Source organism: Cyphomyrmex costatus, unplaced genomic scaffold (genome assembly GCF_001594065.2).
Source record: "Cyphomyrmex costatus isolate MS0001 unplaced genomic scaffold, Ccosl1.0 scaffold1384, whole genome shotgun sequence".
Taxonomy (NCBI): domain Eukaryota; kingdom Metazoa; phylum Arthropoda; class Insecta; order Hymenoptera; family Formicidae; genus Cyphomyrmex; species Cyphomyrmex costatus.
The window spans coordinates 33431-49359 of NW_017275374.1; the positions used below are offsets into that span (position 1 = coordinate 33431).

Below are 15929 nucleotides of genomic sequence, written 5' to 3' on the forward strand. Positions count from 1 at the left end.
AGATTTACTTTTTTGTGTAATGTTAATAAATATATCAATATAAAATTAAATGTTTATTATTATTAAAAACTATTTAATTCAGGCTCCAATAAATCATGTAAATCCAATAAAATATGTATGTGAACAATAATAAGATGGGAAATAAGACGTTTATATAAGTACATCATCTAAATCTGAGAAGCGCCACTACGGTCAAAGTTAGATGTTGAACTAACACATATACATATTTTTTTAATGAATTTATTTCAGAATTATAATTGCGTGTCGTTACCATCGGACTTCCAATGCAATATATTCATCTGAAATATTAATAATCCCCCTAAAGAATGACTACAAAAAATGCCTGTTTTTCGGTTCTCGATTTTGGAATCGAATTTTATGTTAAGTGATAACTTATGATGGGACATTAATTACAAAAAAGTTTTACGTTGAGTATGAGATTGATTTCAGAAATATGAAGCATCAAAGAGGTGACTAACTACTAAGAAAATGTGACACTAAGGCTGTGTCCATGATGCTAGAACTCTGGTTAGATTATAAAAATTCAAGATAGCGCGCGCGTAGATATAATATTGCCGACAAATACTAAAACAATTATTCATTTCTGTTACGTTGCAGTCCTTTTAGACTTGCTCATTACGAATTTTCTATCACATTTTGGAGAGCAATCAATGAAAGCATTTCTTAGTGAAAAAAAGTATTCATTAATATATATAGGTATATATAAAATTAAATAATGTATAAATATAATATATAAGTACACACATATTAAATATATTATATTACATATTATATCATTTTATTTATATATTATATCCGCCATTTTGAATTTGGAAAATCTAACATCAGAGATTTATAATTAATAACTTAAAGAACCCATAGGTATCGACTTTCAACAAATATTTGTGCTATAAAACGTTGTTAGTGTCATATTTTCTTAATAGTTAGTGACTCCTTTGGCGTTCTACATTTCTAAAATTAATCACATGCTCAACGTAAAACTTCATTGTGATTAATGTCTCATCATGAGCGTAATATCGTATCATTTGACGTAAAATTCGATTTCAAAATCGAGGACTGAAAAATAGACAGCACCTTTTTTGCAGTCGTTCTTTAATCTTAAAAACTTGTAATAAATTAATTGCGAAAAATATATGTATCTGTGAAGCAGAGCATATTCAAAGATTTGAGTCAGCACTGAATGTATAGGTGCAAAAGACAAATGATTTTTATGAAAAATATATATAGTAATGTGAAGAGAAAGGTTACAACTTTTTCGATAAATATAAGATTGTAATATTTACACATTCTGAAATTTATTGAAAGTTTTGCAATCTTTTTGTCTAAGCATAATAATATGTAAGAAAATTAATCTATTAACTATAAGACAGTAAATTAATATACATAATTACAATTAGTTCCTGATAGGAAATCAAACATCCAACAACGTTCCTCTAGGTCTTGCTCGCTTTGAATCTGTTTCAGTGGATGGTATGGTCTTTCGTTTATTCATACCTTTTCTCTCCAATTGTTTTTCTATGATACGTGCATTGTTCGCGTAGGAGTCAGCGACTTCTCTCTGAAAAGTTGCAATTATTTTTTAAAACAAAAGCTTTATTATAAAAAAAGAATATATATAGATTGAATAAAAAAAAATACATCACAAACTCAAATGATAGGCAAACAGATAAAGTTTATATTATATTTTAAGTAACTAAGATAAAAATTTTAACATTTCTCTTGTCACAGTTACTATAATACTTGCTTAACTTTTCTGAATATTATATCATAAACTATAAACTACATATAAAAATGCAATTGACTTACAGCTTCTATTTCATCTTCTTCTTCATCGATTGTGGATACAGTAACTGAACTGAATTTGCCCATATTTTTGGTATGCTTTGTAACCATTATTTTTTTAGGTTTCTCAATAGCTACTTGATTATAAATGTCTGTCATAGGGCCTTCCCCAGAACTTTTTATTACTGAATCTTTTACTATAAATACTATATTTGCTCCTGGATCATGCTTATAATATAGCAATAAGCCACATCTGCAAAACATATTTTAATTATATCAAAATATACAATGTATTAAATACTCTCGTTCTTGAAAAATATTTTTTCAATATTTTTGTACCAAAATTTTATCATTAATGTATTCAAAATAATTAGTAAAAGCCATAAATATATTTTCAATGCACTTGTGAATAACGAATATAATATATAAATGCAAGTATATTACTTTTTACACTTTTGTCTATATTGTTTTTCGATTCCCTCTGGCCGCTTCAGAAATACAACTTCGTCACGTTCCGAAGTCATTTTATGGGCATGCTTACTACCATCAATTACCCTTGCTCCATCTCTTTTTCTTAAAGGTAATTTTTCAATGGCACAATCTATAAATAAATGTATAATTGTAATGTAAACGGCTTTAATTATAATTCTAAACTTATATGATATAAAAGAACATAGAGAAGCTAGTTTTATATCATATATATATAAATTTAGAATTATAAATAATCACAAAATGTATACAAACATTAAGAAATGTTTTATAATTTCAACAATAATAAATTATTTATTAAGACCATATAATGTAAATACACACCAAGTAAAGGATAATGTCTATAATGGTCAAAGTTAGATCTTAATTGCTTAATTATTTTTATGTGAATTTACATAATATGTAATTATCTAAACTGTGTGCCAAATTTTATAGTTCTATTTTTTTAACATTAATGAAACATAAGTTGTTAAATTACAAATAAATTTTGATATTAATTTAAGTACCATACTTGAAAAAAAATTATTTTACAAGATATTTTTTACAATATTCAAATAATGTAGTCTAAAATTAAATTTAATTCTACACCCAAATAAGCTATATTTTACACTACAAATTACTTTTTAGAAATCAATAAATATAATAATTCTAACCTAAAATTAGCGTCATCTGGCCACATATACAATAATAAATGTGCAACGGTTTCTCCTCGCTGTATTCTTCTTGATCTTTCGTATCGGAGCATATAATGCTCCTCGACACTACTTTTGGCATAATTTATCAAATAATTTCTTCTATTTCAGTCAAATTTCCAGAGTATTTACAAACACATACGTATTAAATGACAATGACGAGGTGACTGGAGTGCTCAGAAAAATAGATACGTTCGACTTCGAGAAACGAATAAATGAACATGATAGGTTGTTACAAATTCAGCCAATCACATTCAGTATCCATTTGACGCTACAAATGCTTCGAGTTTCTGTGACCACTTTTGATGATCAATTGGAAGAAAGAATTTTATTAACTGACCAATCAAAAAATGCTTTGAAGTATTTGTAGATATTTAATTCGACTATATCGATAATCTATAGGTTACGTCACGTGTACTATAGATTTTCAGTCTGGCAGTAAATTTTGGAATATAGCTATCGTAGGTTATCAGCGACTGACGTTTAGCGCGTGATCGCCACTCGCTGGTCTCGTTTTGTCGCGATATTTCGCGAGTCACGAGTTACAAGAGCTTATCATGACTTATCAACCCTACTAGTCCTGAGTAGAATATAGGACTCTAGTCCTGAGTGTTGTGACTCGATGTACTTTAGTTCATTTTAGCTTTAGTATGAATAGTACATTCTGCACAGTCGAGTCAGGGTGAGTCAGGCTTGATCAGTCAGGCTGCAGACTAGTCCAGGTCCAGACTAGTCGTAAGTCGCAGATGGTCGCGGAACTGCGCAAGACTCGCAGGGAATGGTCAACGGTGGATCTGCGTCGTCGTTGGTCGTCGTCACGCCGTCAGTGGCCGTCACTGCCGTCAGCGCTGTCAGTCGTGGTGAATTGCATCGCGATATTCGCGATCCAGTTCATCATCCAGCTGAACCAAGTGGAAATAGGTCGACTAGACGTCGTGCAGCGCGGTGCAGGAGTATTGCATTGTGCGGACGATGGGGATGGGGTTTCGTCGATGGTGCGTGAGTGAGCGTCAGTAAGAGCGTCACACCCGAAGCCCTCCGTCTTTTCTTACTTCTGTCTTGCTTCGCCCACCCTCCTTCGTCGGCGTGTGTGTTTTGTGCGATGTGAACGCGAGCTATAAAAAGGTAGAGATTATACGAGAGAGCACGCTGTGCTGCAGGAATACCACGAGAGCGCAGTCCCGACGTATCGTCACACGATTATATGCACTGTATGCAGATTGCAGCGTATCGCACCGTGACGCAGCCAGCTCTTCATACAAGTACGTACACAGCACGCACATCTCTTGCTGTATTCCTTAAAGCACGCATGACGTGACGTGGGTGCATATGTAGATGCAGATTGCAGACTCACTATGTGTACGCATCCAGAGAGTATCTTGTATGTGGGTTGATATGGGCACACACGAGAGTAAGTTTATTTATACATACACAAGATTCCGATATACCTATTACGTATCGTCATCGAATTAAATATATCACAGTATATGTATATGTGTAAAATTATATGTAGGTTGCCTCGAAATGTGCCTGAATGTTTCTCCAATAATAATAATAATGATTAGAACAAATTTTTGCCAAAATATGTCACCAAAATGTATATACAACAATAGTTTTCGAGTTACAAGCGATTGAAAACGCCGAGCTTTTTGCAAATTACTTTGAGGAATCGAATGTATAATTTTTCAGGTAATTTTAGATATTCTATTTTGATAGAATTTTAATTTATGACTTAGCGTGCTATGAGGATATATAAAATCACGAATTTAAACGTTTCTACAGATGAATAATAAAATTTACTCTGACAAGTTTGCTAAGAAAATCTTGAAATTAGCCAAAGAATCTGTTATTAAAAAGACATTAAATTATTGAAACCATTATTTGAATATTATAATAATAACAATAAAAGTTAATATCCAAAATACATCGAATCAAAACTAAGTTCTGTTCAGAAAAAAATATCTTATATCACAGTGACTTTGTTCTAGATGGAGTCGCTTGCCAGATGTGAGTCACCCCCTATCTTTATATACATATATATATAAATCATATGATTTTTCTGAGCAATATACTTTCTTTATCATTCTGTTTGTAAAAGTAAAATGTACCTATATCATCTGAAACATTTATTTATTCATTATTTTGATGATTCTTTTCTGTTTTATTTTTTTAAGATTATGTTTCTTCCAGAATTATTTATAACTAGAAATGTAGTATCAAATAGTAACACATTGAAAGCTCCAAACATCCGGATTATGCTACAGCAGTTTTCAATGTATAATAATAAGTATATGGTGGTATATTTAAAAATAATAATGCACAGTGAATAGTATCTCCAACCGATTTAGTTGATTCATTCTTAATATAAACTATTGCTAATAAAAACACTTTGTCATGTACTATTTTTATAATTATCTGTTAACAATGAAACTTGGTATCATGAAAATGATATGTATGACAAAGCATTTTTATTTTCAGTGGTTAATTAACTACATTAGAGAGTCCTTGTTCTGTTTTCTTATAAAAAAATGAAAATAAATCAGATGTTTTTATACACACAAGAATATTTTCTTAAGTAAATAGCATCATGTTTTGATTTAAATTTTAATGTTAATAAAAAAAATGATGATTATGAAAATGATATATGACAAAGCATTTTTATTTTCAGTGACTAATTATCTGCATTAGAGAGTCCTTATTCTTTTTTCTTATAAAAAAATTAAAGTTCAGTGACGAATCAGTCAGATGCTTTTATATACACAAGAATATTTTCTTAGTAAATAGATATTAACATCATGTTTTTGATTTAAATTTTAATGTCAATTTAAAAAATGAACAGATTAAAAATTTTAAGGACATATTTATTCTTCAACTGTTCCCATTATCCTGGATCACCATCATTGCGAATCAAATTCGCAGTTCATGAAAAAGTTAATGCTCTTTTTCACTAATTTTTTGCTCAAAAACGAATTTTTTCGCTCCAAACATTTAATCTTAAACTAGTTTACCTAAAAGTTATCTCATAATAATTATGTTGTTAACATTAGAACCACGGGTATAAATTAATTATATCGCGATTCAAGGAAAATCTAGCTTCTTGCGAGAGAAGGTCACCATAAAATTAAAAGAGTACTTATAATTAATTATGATTATTTAAAATTGAAAAGTCACACAAATCTAAAGCTCCACGTGTAAATCCAAATTAAAAAGAAAAACTATTAGATAAGTACAAAATTTCACAGCCACAGTTCTAGTGTTAATTACATACGAAAAAATGTTTCATAAAATATGTCCTGATTGTTTGGAATAGTATATTCAATATAGTTATATAGTTAGATGTGTTTAACAAACAGAAATAAATTCCAAAATGTACTCAAAAACAATGTAGTTCGGATTGCTCTTTCTCTTTTTATCATTGCATTGGAATAGATAGTTGGAATCAGAATTAGAAGCTATTTATGAGCTTGCTTCCTCCGGAAATGGGAAAGTTTTCACATTTCCATTTTTTCTTAGCGAAATATTGAACGAATGCATGCGACGAGCTACAAAGTTATCAGACCGTAAGTTCAACGAACCGGAGAAGAACATCGTAGACTATCGGCACCTTCGATGCAGGGTGTTACGGTTGTTCGCAAAAAGACGTGTCGTGAATAAGCGAGAGTCATCACGTCTCAATGGAATCGACAATGAGATGAATGATTCTCTTACGCAGACAAGTTTTCTGTTAAAAGCTCGGTGTAAATTGTTTATTTGGACATTTCTTTATCCCCTAAAGTTACGATATGAATAAAAACGAGATAAAAATACTTTTAGAAAACAGAGAATAGCTTTTTATGTTTTTTTGTATTTAATTATCATCCTAGAACTCTATTTTAATATTATCTATTTTAATATGTTAGGAGCAAAACATTAAAAAGTTCTAATAGGAATTTATTGATCGTTTTATATTAACAACAAAATATATAAATATGGCTCTAAGAATAAATCTAATAATTATTTATGCACAGAGAGAGAGAGAGAGAGAGAGAGAGAGAGAGAGAGAGAGAGAGAGAGAGAACCGCGTTGGCTCTTAATTGCCTTCGTTTGCCTTACTTTGGTTTATGAAAGTTTTAATGACGTAAAATAGTCCTGATAAAAAATAAGGAAAACATTTTTTTCTTTTTAGATAATGACGAACTGATGAATTACTGTGAAACTAAAAGCAAAGGATCAGGACGATGGATCAGATCGGTAAAAAGCAAGCGGCTAATTCACCGGAGACAGCGTTGGCTAACGAGATTTTCGATCAGTTTTGCAACGCCAGTACGTTGAAATCTATCCTTGGCTACTACAGACAACTATGCGAATTACTGAAAATCCGGCCGAATGTCATTAATCAGTTTTATCCAAAATTGAAAACAAAACTGCGATCGTGGAAGGCGCAAGCTCTATGGAAGAAATTTGATCAACGAGCGAATCACAAGTGCTATAATCGTGGCAAAGTATGCCCGAATACGAGGGTAATACGAGGGTTCATTTATTAATTTTTACCTTCCAGAGTTATTATTGAGAAAATTTTTTTAATTAAAATACTTCCGTTAGGTTTTAATTATCGGTGGTGGCCCATGCGGTCTGCGCACAGCCATAGAAGCACAATTACTGGGAGCAAAAGTTGTTGTGGTGGAGAAAAGAGATCGGATGTCCAGAAATAATGTTTTACATCTGTGGCCTTTTGTCATTCAGGATCTACGTGGATTAGGAGCGAAAAAATTTTTTGGAAAGTTTTGCGCAGGTTCTATAGATCACATCAGTATTCGACAACTGCAATGTATCTTGCTAAAAGTTGCTCTAATTCTTGGTGTTGAATTCCACGAGAATGTAAGCTTTGATTCTCTGATTCAACCACCGGATAATCAGGAAGATGGCAGTAAGTAGTAATTGATGATAGAATGTTTTAAATTTTCTTTATAATTTGCTTATTACTAATGTTTTTTAATTAATATTTTTGTCAGAGATTGGTTGGAGAGCAAAGACTTCACCAGCTGACCACCCTGTCTCCCAATACGAGTTCGATGTGCTAATTGGAGCTGATGGTAAGAGAAATACCCTGGAAGGTTTTAAACGCAAGGAATTTCGAGGAAAACTAGCCATTGCAATCACGGCAAATTTTATAAATAAACGTACCGAGGCAGAGGCTCGCGTAGAAGAGATCAGTGGTGTCGCCTTTATCTTTAATCAAAAGTTCTTTAAAGAATTGTATCAAGAGACTGGTATCGACTTGGAAAATATTGTGTATTATAAAGATGACACTCATTATTTCGTTATGACTGCCAAAAAACATAGTTTAATCGACAAGGGAGTTATTCTACAGGTATATGTATATTATAACATACAACTTTATATTTATAGATTATATCTATTATTTCTCAGAATGGAAATTAAACTGAATTATTATTGATCTTTAGGATCATGCTGACACTGCAAAACTACTCGCGAAAGAAAACGTGGATCGTGAAGCCTTGATGTTGTACGCGCGAGAAGCGGCAGAATTTTCGACGGAATATCAAATGATGGATATGGAATTTGCGGTGAATCATTATGGCCAACCGGATGTAGCCATGTTCGACTTTACTTCGATGTACGCGGCAGAAAATGCAAGTCGCGTATTGGAGCGTCATGGTCATAGATTGCTCATGATCCTTGTAGGCGACAGCCTCTTGGAGGTAATTGATATATATTGTGTATACTTATCATGTCATTTGAAATTATTTAAATCCATTCTTTTAGATGCAGAAAATATTTAGAAACAAAAATTCAATAATGTACATAATATATGTGTGGATAGATTATCTATTTATCATTGTCTTTTTAATGTTTGTGCGTTTCTTTGATTTTTGTAATTAAATTTTTATTTTCTTATTTTATTTGACTTTTAATGAAAAACTAAAAGAGAAATGATTACAGCCATTTTGGCCTACTGGCTCTGGTTGCGCGAGAGGATTTTTAAGCTCTCTGGATGCGGGCTGGGCAATCAAAGGTTGGGGTGCTTCGTTATTTCCATTAGAAGTAATTGCGGAGCGTGAATCCATATACAGGTTGTTGGGACAGACAACACCAGAGAATTTGAATAGAGATTACGCTGCATACACTTTGGATCCTCACACCAGGTAAGATATCAATATAATTGAATAAATGTGTGAAGCTTTAGGTGTTAAATTTCTAGAAGGTGGAGAAACTTGAGTCTTGTCTATAAAGTGTAACTGTCCAAATAGTCAGTTATATAATAATTTTAGTTTTATATAGTAATTGTTTTGAAGAAAGTTGTAAACCAGTTTATTTATTTAGATTATAGGGAAGATTTGTGTTAAGTGTCTATTACTTTACTAAAATACTAGTAATTTAAAAATAATTAAATACATTTTTGTATTTTTTTTTTAAGGTATCCGAATCTTAATGTGCGTTCTGTAACTCCGATACAAGTGCGCAGTCTTCTTGACACAGACGATCCTGAAAGTATCAAACAGCCTGCAATACAATCCGAAGTTGATATTCCAAAGAAACGAAGACGTCGCGGTGAGTTTATTAAAGTATTAAATTTTAAAATTCTTGGAATATTAACGTCTTGGATTCTTACAACTTGCGATTTTCAACTTTTTTGTTATATTTAAATTACTTGATCTTTGGATATAATTATTCTTTAATGAAAAACGAACATTTTTATATAGATATGAGAGCTGACACTCAAGTTCATCCAGACACACTGCTTCGCTGGCTACAAAAGCAAGTTGCATTGTACGACAAAGTTCATATCGAAGATATGGGTGCCTCTTTCAAAGATGGTTTAGCTATTTGTGCAATTGTTCATAGATACCGTCCAGATTTAATAGATTTTTATAGCTTAAACGCGAAAGATACAGTGAAGAACAATCAACTCGCCTTCGATATATTGGAAAAGGAATTGAACATACCACCAGTAAATATGTTATATTTTTTATCTTTCTGCTTAAATACCACTAATTTGGATATATTTTTTCTTTATTTTTAATGTACAAAATATTTTTAGAGTAATTCAGTATTGTTTAATTTTGTGGATGTGCGTGCGTGCGTGTGTTCTCAGTTCAATCAAATCACTTATATATGTTTTATGATCCTTAATAAGAATCATATTATATATGTAAATGATTTGATTAAAAACAGAATACAACAGAGAAAAACTTTAATAATAATAATTGCATATTAGCTTATTTATTGAACTGTTAGTCTATTTATTTCAGTTAATGAACAAATATATTGTATCATAAAATTTATTGTATAAATAACATTATATTATGTTTAATTATCTAGATAATATCAAATTATCTTCTGAAATTATTTAGATAATAAGAGAAAATAATTATGCTTACAGATAATGACAGGAGAAGAAATGATTCAATGCGATGTTCCTGACACGCTTGCCATGTTTTCTTACTTAACACAAATATATGAAGTTTTTAGAGGCGAGATTCCATATATTAAGCATCCAAAATTAGTGAGTAAAAATAGACGATATATTAATCTAGTCTTTTTGAAATAAAAGAGATTCTTTAAAGATTCTTACTTAAATTAGCACGAGTTAAATATTATTTCTTTAAAAATACTTATTGAATACTTTCTATATAAAATGATCGTAAAACAAATTAAGCACCATTTATTACATTATTAACAGGAAACAGAAATGGAAGAATGCACTGCCCATTCAAAGCAACTAAAACAATGGACGTCTGAGGAAAAGGTTACGAAAACACGGCATTCGCGCTCACGGCATGCTAATGAAAATGTACACTCTTACGTAGATAAAAAGGACAATACGGTTAGCCGACGTTCTCGAAAGAGGCGGAGTACCGAGAAAGTGGGCGCGACGATGGTAAGTAGAAAAAATTATTCGCCTATTTACAGTTTAAAATGGCCAGTGCTTATCTAACTAATAATAAGATAGACGAAGTCAATGGCAATTTCGCAAAAAGTATTCAAATTTTTATACAATAGAAAATCCAATTTTCCAGAGAAAAATTTGTTTTATCCTTAAATAAAAGTTTTGTAGTAAATTAGACCTAACATTATAGCTGTATGCAACTTTTAGAAAGTTGCTGAAATAATTGAATTATATCTTATGTAGTCACGATGGCAGAAGATCGAAGATGTTATGTGTCGCGGGATATTCATGTCATTGTTAATCGTATTTGTTGGACTTACCTTTACCGTACTTCGAGAGGAACCGGACACGTACTGAACACGCGTAATCTTCTATAAAAGAGACTAAGTTCTATTGGTTATGTTGTCAGATTTTTTATACAATCTTATGTTGTTAATATAATTGCTATTTTATGAAACTTTGAGTAAATTCTTTAAACTCTTAGGAGATTATGCCAGAAACATTATACACAATCGTTCAATTGTCTTTATATGCGTAAATCACGGCTAAAATTAGCAATAACGTAGTTAATTATGCATAGCATAAAATTTAGAATTATGCTAGCAGTATAGTCTAATAAATAGAAACTTTACAGACCAATTGAGTTTTTTTTATTTCATTCTTTTATAATATACATATATCTTTAAAATTTTTTTACTGTATTATATTTTCTAAATATTTTTTAATTTAATTTTGCATTTTATTTGCAAAAACTCTGTTCTTCAAATAGTTTAAGAAACTATATTAGAAATGAGAATATACAAGATTTACAATTTTAAAAAACTTACTGTATATCCCATTCTGTCGCTGCTTCATGCTTTCTCGCATAATTTGATTCGCTTTGCTGCAAAGAAACATTTCGTTGCTTGAATCGTCACAAAAAGATAGATTAGCATTCATAGTTAATTAATCACGCGACTAATGACAATCGTGAACTCGCAATAAAGGCTGAAAGACAGAAAAGACTCGATGAGATTGAGAAGCATCAAACTGAGCGCATGAAGAAGCGGCAGTATTTGCGCAAGATGGCAACTCAACAGTTCTACAAAAGCATGCAGATGCTGCAAGCCAATGCAAAACGCGAGAAAGATGAACCTTTTGAGGATTACTCGATTTTTTTATATCGTCAAACTGCACCAGATTTCAAGGATAGAGTAAAAGACTTAGAGCAGAAAATACTTTATCCAGTAAGCTAGAAATTAAATGATGAGTGCAAATGTTTGACTATGTTCTTTTTTTCTATGTGCTGACGAAAGGCCTGTATTTTTGATGTTCGAAATAACAGCATAACGTTTCTAAAGATACTTGACAGAATAATGAATTTTGTTTTACTAAATTAATTTTTGCCTTACTGCATTCGTATTAAATATACACAGGGAAAATACTTACATATGGTTTATTTTCTAACGCCATAATTTGATATGATTGCAGTGAAAAAATAAAAATGTTAATATTTTTGTTGCTAAATTTGTTTGAGAATTGCGTATATTATTTATCATTGTTGATTAACATGCTTGTTTAAGGAAATTGTTGAACTGACAACTATGAATTTCTAACTTATTTTTTTTGAGGAATATTCTATTTACTCTTACTTACACGTTATATGGAACTGGCGCATGTCTAAAGAAAGAAAAATATTATTAGGTAGAAAAGATACAAATATAACAATATTTTTATATTTATACCTTTTTAATTTAAACAAATTAATTGTATTTGAGTTTGAAAAACTATGTTTGAAATTTAACTGTTTATTTAATGTTAACTGTTTATTTAATTCTTTCTCAGAATACTACTTTATTGTTATTATTATTATTATTTTTTAAGAAACAGAAATATTTATAATATTTGTAATATTTATAAATATTTATAAATACTTACAAAATGTATTTTGTAAGTTGTTCGTAATTTTTGCTTGCATTGTTTATGTTAATACCCATACTAATTATCTACAATCGCTTGCTCATAAGATATTTCTATTAACTTGCTAATTATTCTTAGGACAGACAACCTAAAATACACATTAGTTACCGAAGAGATAGTGTAGACGAAGAATTCTCAGGAAGAATAAAAGATTTTGAAGATAAACTGAAAGGGGCAACATCCTCTGAGAAAAAACCCAAAGATCTTTTACGTGCTATCGGTTTGTATATATCTTTTATTTATACATTCAATATTAATCAAGTTTTCTTTGTAATATATTAAGCGACATCTGTAATAAGATTTTAAGACCTAAAATTTAGACTTTAAGTCTCAAGCCGTAAGAAATTGACCAATCACAGTCTAATGTGAAGAGAATAATTGACTATGATTGATCAATTTCTTACGGTTTGAGATTTAAAGTTTAAGTTTTACGTTTCAAATAAAAATGTTAATATTTTCGTTATTAAATTTGTTTTTCGAATAAAAATATATATTACTATTTTGTTGATTAACATGCTTGTTTAATGAGATTGTTGAACTGACAGAACTATGAATTTCTAACTTATTTTTTTGTTCGAGAAATATTCTATTTAATTTCATTGTAGACGTCACTTTACAAGTCGAGTAATAAAATATATATACACGTAGGTAAAATTGAAAAAACTGACTGGAACGTGAAAGAAATTGAAAAAAAAATCGAAGAGAACAAGATGGGTCGCAGCGTTCGCCATGAACGTGTAGAAAAAGTGCCGAAGTGGAGTCGCGAGCAGGTTGGCAAAAAAACACTCAATAGCACTGACATTCTCGCACTTTTTCAGATGTGTATATGTTTCATTCAGTTTTTAGCTCGGCAGATTAAGATGGAGAAGCGAGGCAACGATCAAAAGGACACCTACAGTAAGTACGCTGATATAGATAATACTCTGAAGAATATAGGCAAGAAGATTCAGGAAGGTAGCGCGCTCGGATACAATAAAGTTTCAGCCATGGCTGAACAATTTTCAAATAAAAATCAGGATGTGGAACCCAAGTTACAGAAATCGGTAAATACGAACTTTACGGTCTTTTCGTAGGAAAATAGTAAACGGAATATTGAAATTTTGGTGTTTATGGCGTATCAGTGTTTACTTTGTCTTACATTCCCGTTTTATAAAGAGAAGTTTATTTAATTGCAGAATTCTTTAAGAGAAAAGATTTAAATTACAGTAGGTTCGCATTCTTTAAAGGATTTATAATTTCTTTTTATTGACAATTTTATATAAAGCATTTCTAAAAGATTTTTAATTCTGGTATAAAATACGTATCAAAATACTCCAAAAATATGTCTACATTGGATAATTCTATTGATCTCTTGTTAAATTTTAATATGTTTATAATCTTATAGTCTACAACATAAATGAAGTTCCTCAACAAACTAGATTGTGATTGTAAATATGTACATTGTAATATACAGGTATATGAAATAATGTTGTTGGCTTTTTAAATTAAATTTTTGTAATATCAAAGTATGTGTGTATTATGTTAAACATTTTTATATAAACTATTACTAACATAACTAATGTAAATATATCGTAAAAATTATGAATTATAAATGCTAATATTAATAAAATATATATATGTAAATGAATATTAAACAATTAATATAAACGTCTAAATCTCATAAGCTCTTCTTTTAAAATGTGCTATACACACACGTATGTACATATGTACGTATACGCGTATAATAAAATTAGGTACATAAATTTTAAATAATTTTTATCTTAAAAATGCAGCATTAATAATTATTATATCGGATTGTATAAATTATTTTTTTGTAGAACACTAAGCCTGCTATCGCATTACCTGTGCAAGGAGGTTCAGAGATGTGCCATTTTTGCAATAAAAGAGTTTACCTTATGGAAAGACTCAGTGCGGAAGGTAAATTCTTTCACCGCGGCTGTTTCCGTTGTGAATATTGTTCCATCTCGTTAAGAATAGGTAATATTCTCTTTTTATGTTTTATAAACCTTTTTTGATTTTATATGATATTACTGTTGTATACGAAATCATTACTGTTATATAGGAAATCATACATTTGATCGGGAGAAAAACGGAGGACGCTTTTATTGTCCGCAACACTTTGGACTATCGGGAACAATGAAAACTAGAGCAGAAAAAAAAAGAATTAACTTGGTGAATAAAGAAAATGTACCTAATGCCGCGACTGCATCAAAAACATCAGAAAAGGTATTAGAAAGCTTGTAATAATGATATAGAATTAAAACAAAAACAAAAAAACTGTTACTTAAACGATATTTATATATCTTTTTGTATAAATTTTAAAACATGAAAAAGTACCAAAAATAGTAAACATTTATATGAAAGTATATATATGTATATTTCGTACTTTCAAGGCCAAAACATCCTTAGAAGGCATTGTTGGACTCGATTTACTTGATCGTGGTCAAACTCCAGAGAGAATTGAATTTGAAAATTTAGCAGAAATATCAGATCCCGAGGAAGGTCAGAGTCAAATGGATGAAGATGAATGGACAGACAGAAATTTTGGTGCTTCTACCGCAGAAATGGGATCCAGTGATGATATTTCTGATATGAGGTAAATATGCATATATTACAATATTCTTGTAACTTTTTGTATAGCTTTACTATTTTTAAATATAATAATTCTGATTAGAATATATCTGTATTTTAATATTTGTATTTGTTTATAAAAAACAATATATATGTGTATATATATATTTAAATTTTTAATTATAATTGTTTAAATTATCAATTTTTTTAGTGATTCTGATGAGGATAATGAAGTATTTGAGGAAGCTATAGATCAACCGCTAACAACTGAAGGAACTCTTGAATTAGCTAAAAATTGGACATTGCGCTATTCGCATCCACATGCTACAATCGGGCAATCTGACACTGGCAGCAACGAATATGAAGATTCTAGTGATGAATATACTAGTGAAGGTAACATTTGTTATACATATATAAAGATATATGTATGTACATATGCACAAAACTTATTGTTAAAATATAGAATGTGTAAGAGAAATGAGGGCAAACGATTGGTGAAAATAGCGAGATGGAGATGCGGGAAT

At 30.5% G+C, this 15929-nt stretch overlaps 2 protein-coding genes across 4 annotated transcripts; one reads left to right on the forward strand and one right to left on the reverse strand.

Annotated features, from left to right (window-relative positions):
- Positions 1 to 259: 259 nt before the first annotated feature.
- Positions 260 to 3235, reverse strand: LOC108771270 (UPF0428 protein CXorf56 homolog). Its single transcript, XM_018551320.1, has 5 exons — positions 2946 to 3235; positions 2248 to 2404; positions 1828 to 2056; positions 1413 to 1579; positions 260 to 299 (listed from the first exon to the last, which is right to left on the reverse strand). The coding sequence occupies exons 1-4, from the start codon at positions 3064 to 3066 to the stop codon at positions 1433 to 1435; spliced, it is 654 nt and encodes a 217-aa protein (XP_018406822.1). The 5' UTR covers positions 3067 to 3235; the 3' UTR covers positions 260 to 299; positions 1413 to 1432.
- A 549-nt stretch (positions 3236 to 3784) lies between these two features.
- Positions 3785 to 14721, forward strand: LOC108771273 (protein-methionine sulfoxide oxidase MICAL2). Of its 3 annotated transcripts, XM_018551316.1 has the most exons (15): positions 3785 to 4246; positions 7150 to 7483; positions 7566 to 7890; positions 7976 to 8334; positions 8429 to 8686; positions 8928 to 9130; positions 9403 to 9536; positions 9689 to 9936; positions 10369 to 10491; positions 10669 to 10866; positions 11862 to 12101; positions 12913 to 13054; positions 13483 to 13604; positions 13653 to 13731; positions 14652 to 14721. In XM_018551316.1, the coding sequence occupies exons 2-15, from the start codon at positions 7202 to 7204 to the stop codon at positions 14657 to 14659; spliced, it is 2721 nt and encodes a 906-aa protein (XP_018406818.1). In that variant the 5' UTR covers positions 3785 to 4246; positions 7150 to 7201; the 3' UTR covers positions 14660 to 14721. The 3 variants fall into 3 exon arrangements, with proteins under 3 accessions (XP_018406818.1, XP_018406819.1, XP_018406820.1); XM_018551317.1 differs by lacking the exon at positions 14652 to 14721 and having other exon boundaries at positions 13681 to 13803; XM_018551318.1 differs by lacking the exons at positions 11862 to 12101; positions 12913 to 13054; positions 13483 to 13604; positions 13653 to 13731; positions 14652 to 14721 and adding an exon at positions 11119 to 11302.
- The last annotated feature ends 1208 nt before the right edge of the window (positions 14722 to 15929 follow it).

Bases quoted from the DNA above. Each gene is read 5' to 3' on its own strand.
- LOC108771270 (XM_018551320.1), bottom strand. From the start codon at position 3,066: ATGCCAAAAGTAGTGTCGAGGAGCATTATATGCTCCGATACGAAAGAT. The intron at 2,057-2,247 runs GTAATATACTTG...TATGTTTTGCAG, and splicing joins TATAGACAAAAGTGTAAAAA to ATGTGGCTTATTGCTATATT. The intron at 1,580-1,827 runs GTAAGTCAATTG...GCAACTTTTCAG, and splicing joins AAGAAGATGAAATAGAAGCT to AGAGAAGTCGCTGACTCCTA.
- LOC108771273 (XM_018551316.1), top strand. From the start codon at position 7,202: ATGGATCAGATCGGTAAAAAGCAAGCGGCTAATTCACCGGAGACAGCG. The intron at 8,335-8,428 runs GTATATGTATAT...ATTGATCTTTAG, and splicing joins ACAAGGGAGTTATTCTACAG to GATCATGCTGACACTGCAAA. The intron at 9,131-9,402 runs GTAAGATATCAA...TTTTTTTTTAAG, and splicing joins ACTTTGGATCCTCACACCAG to GTATCCGAATCTTAATGTGC.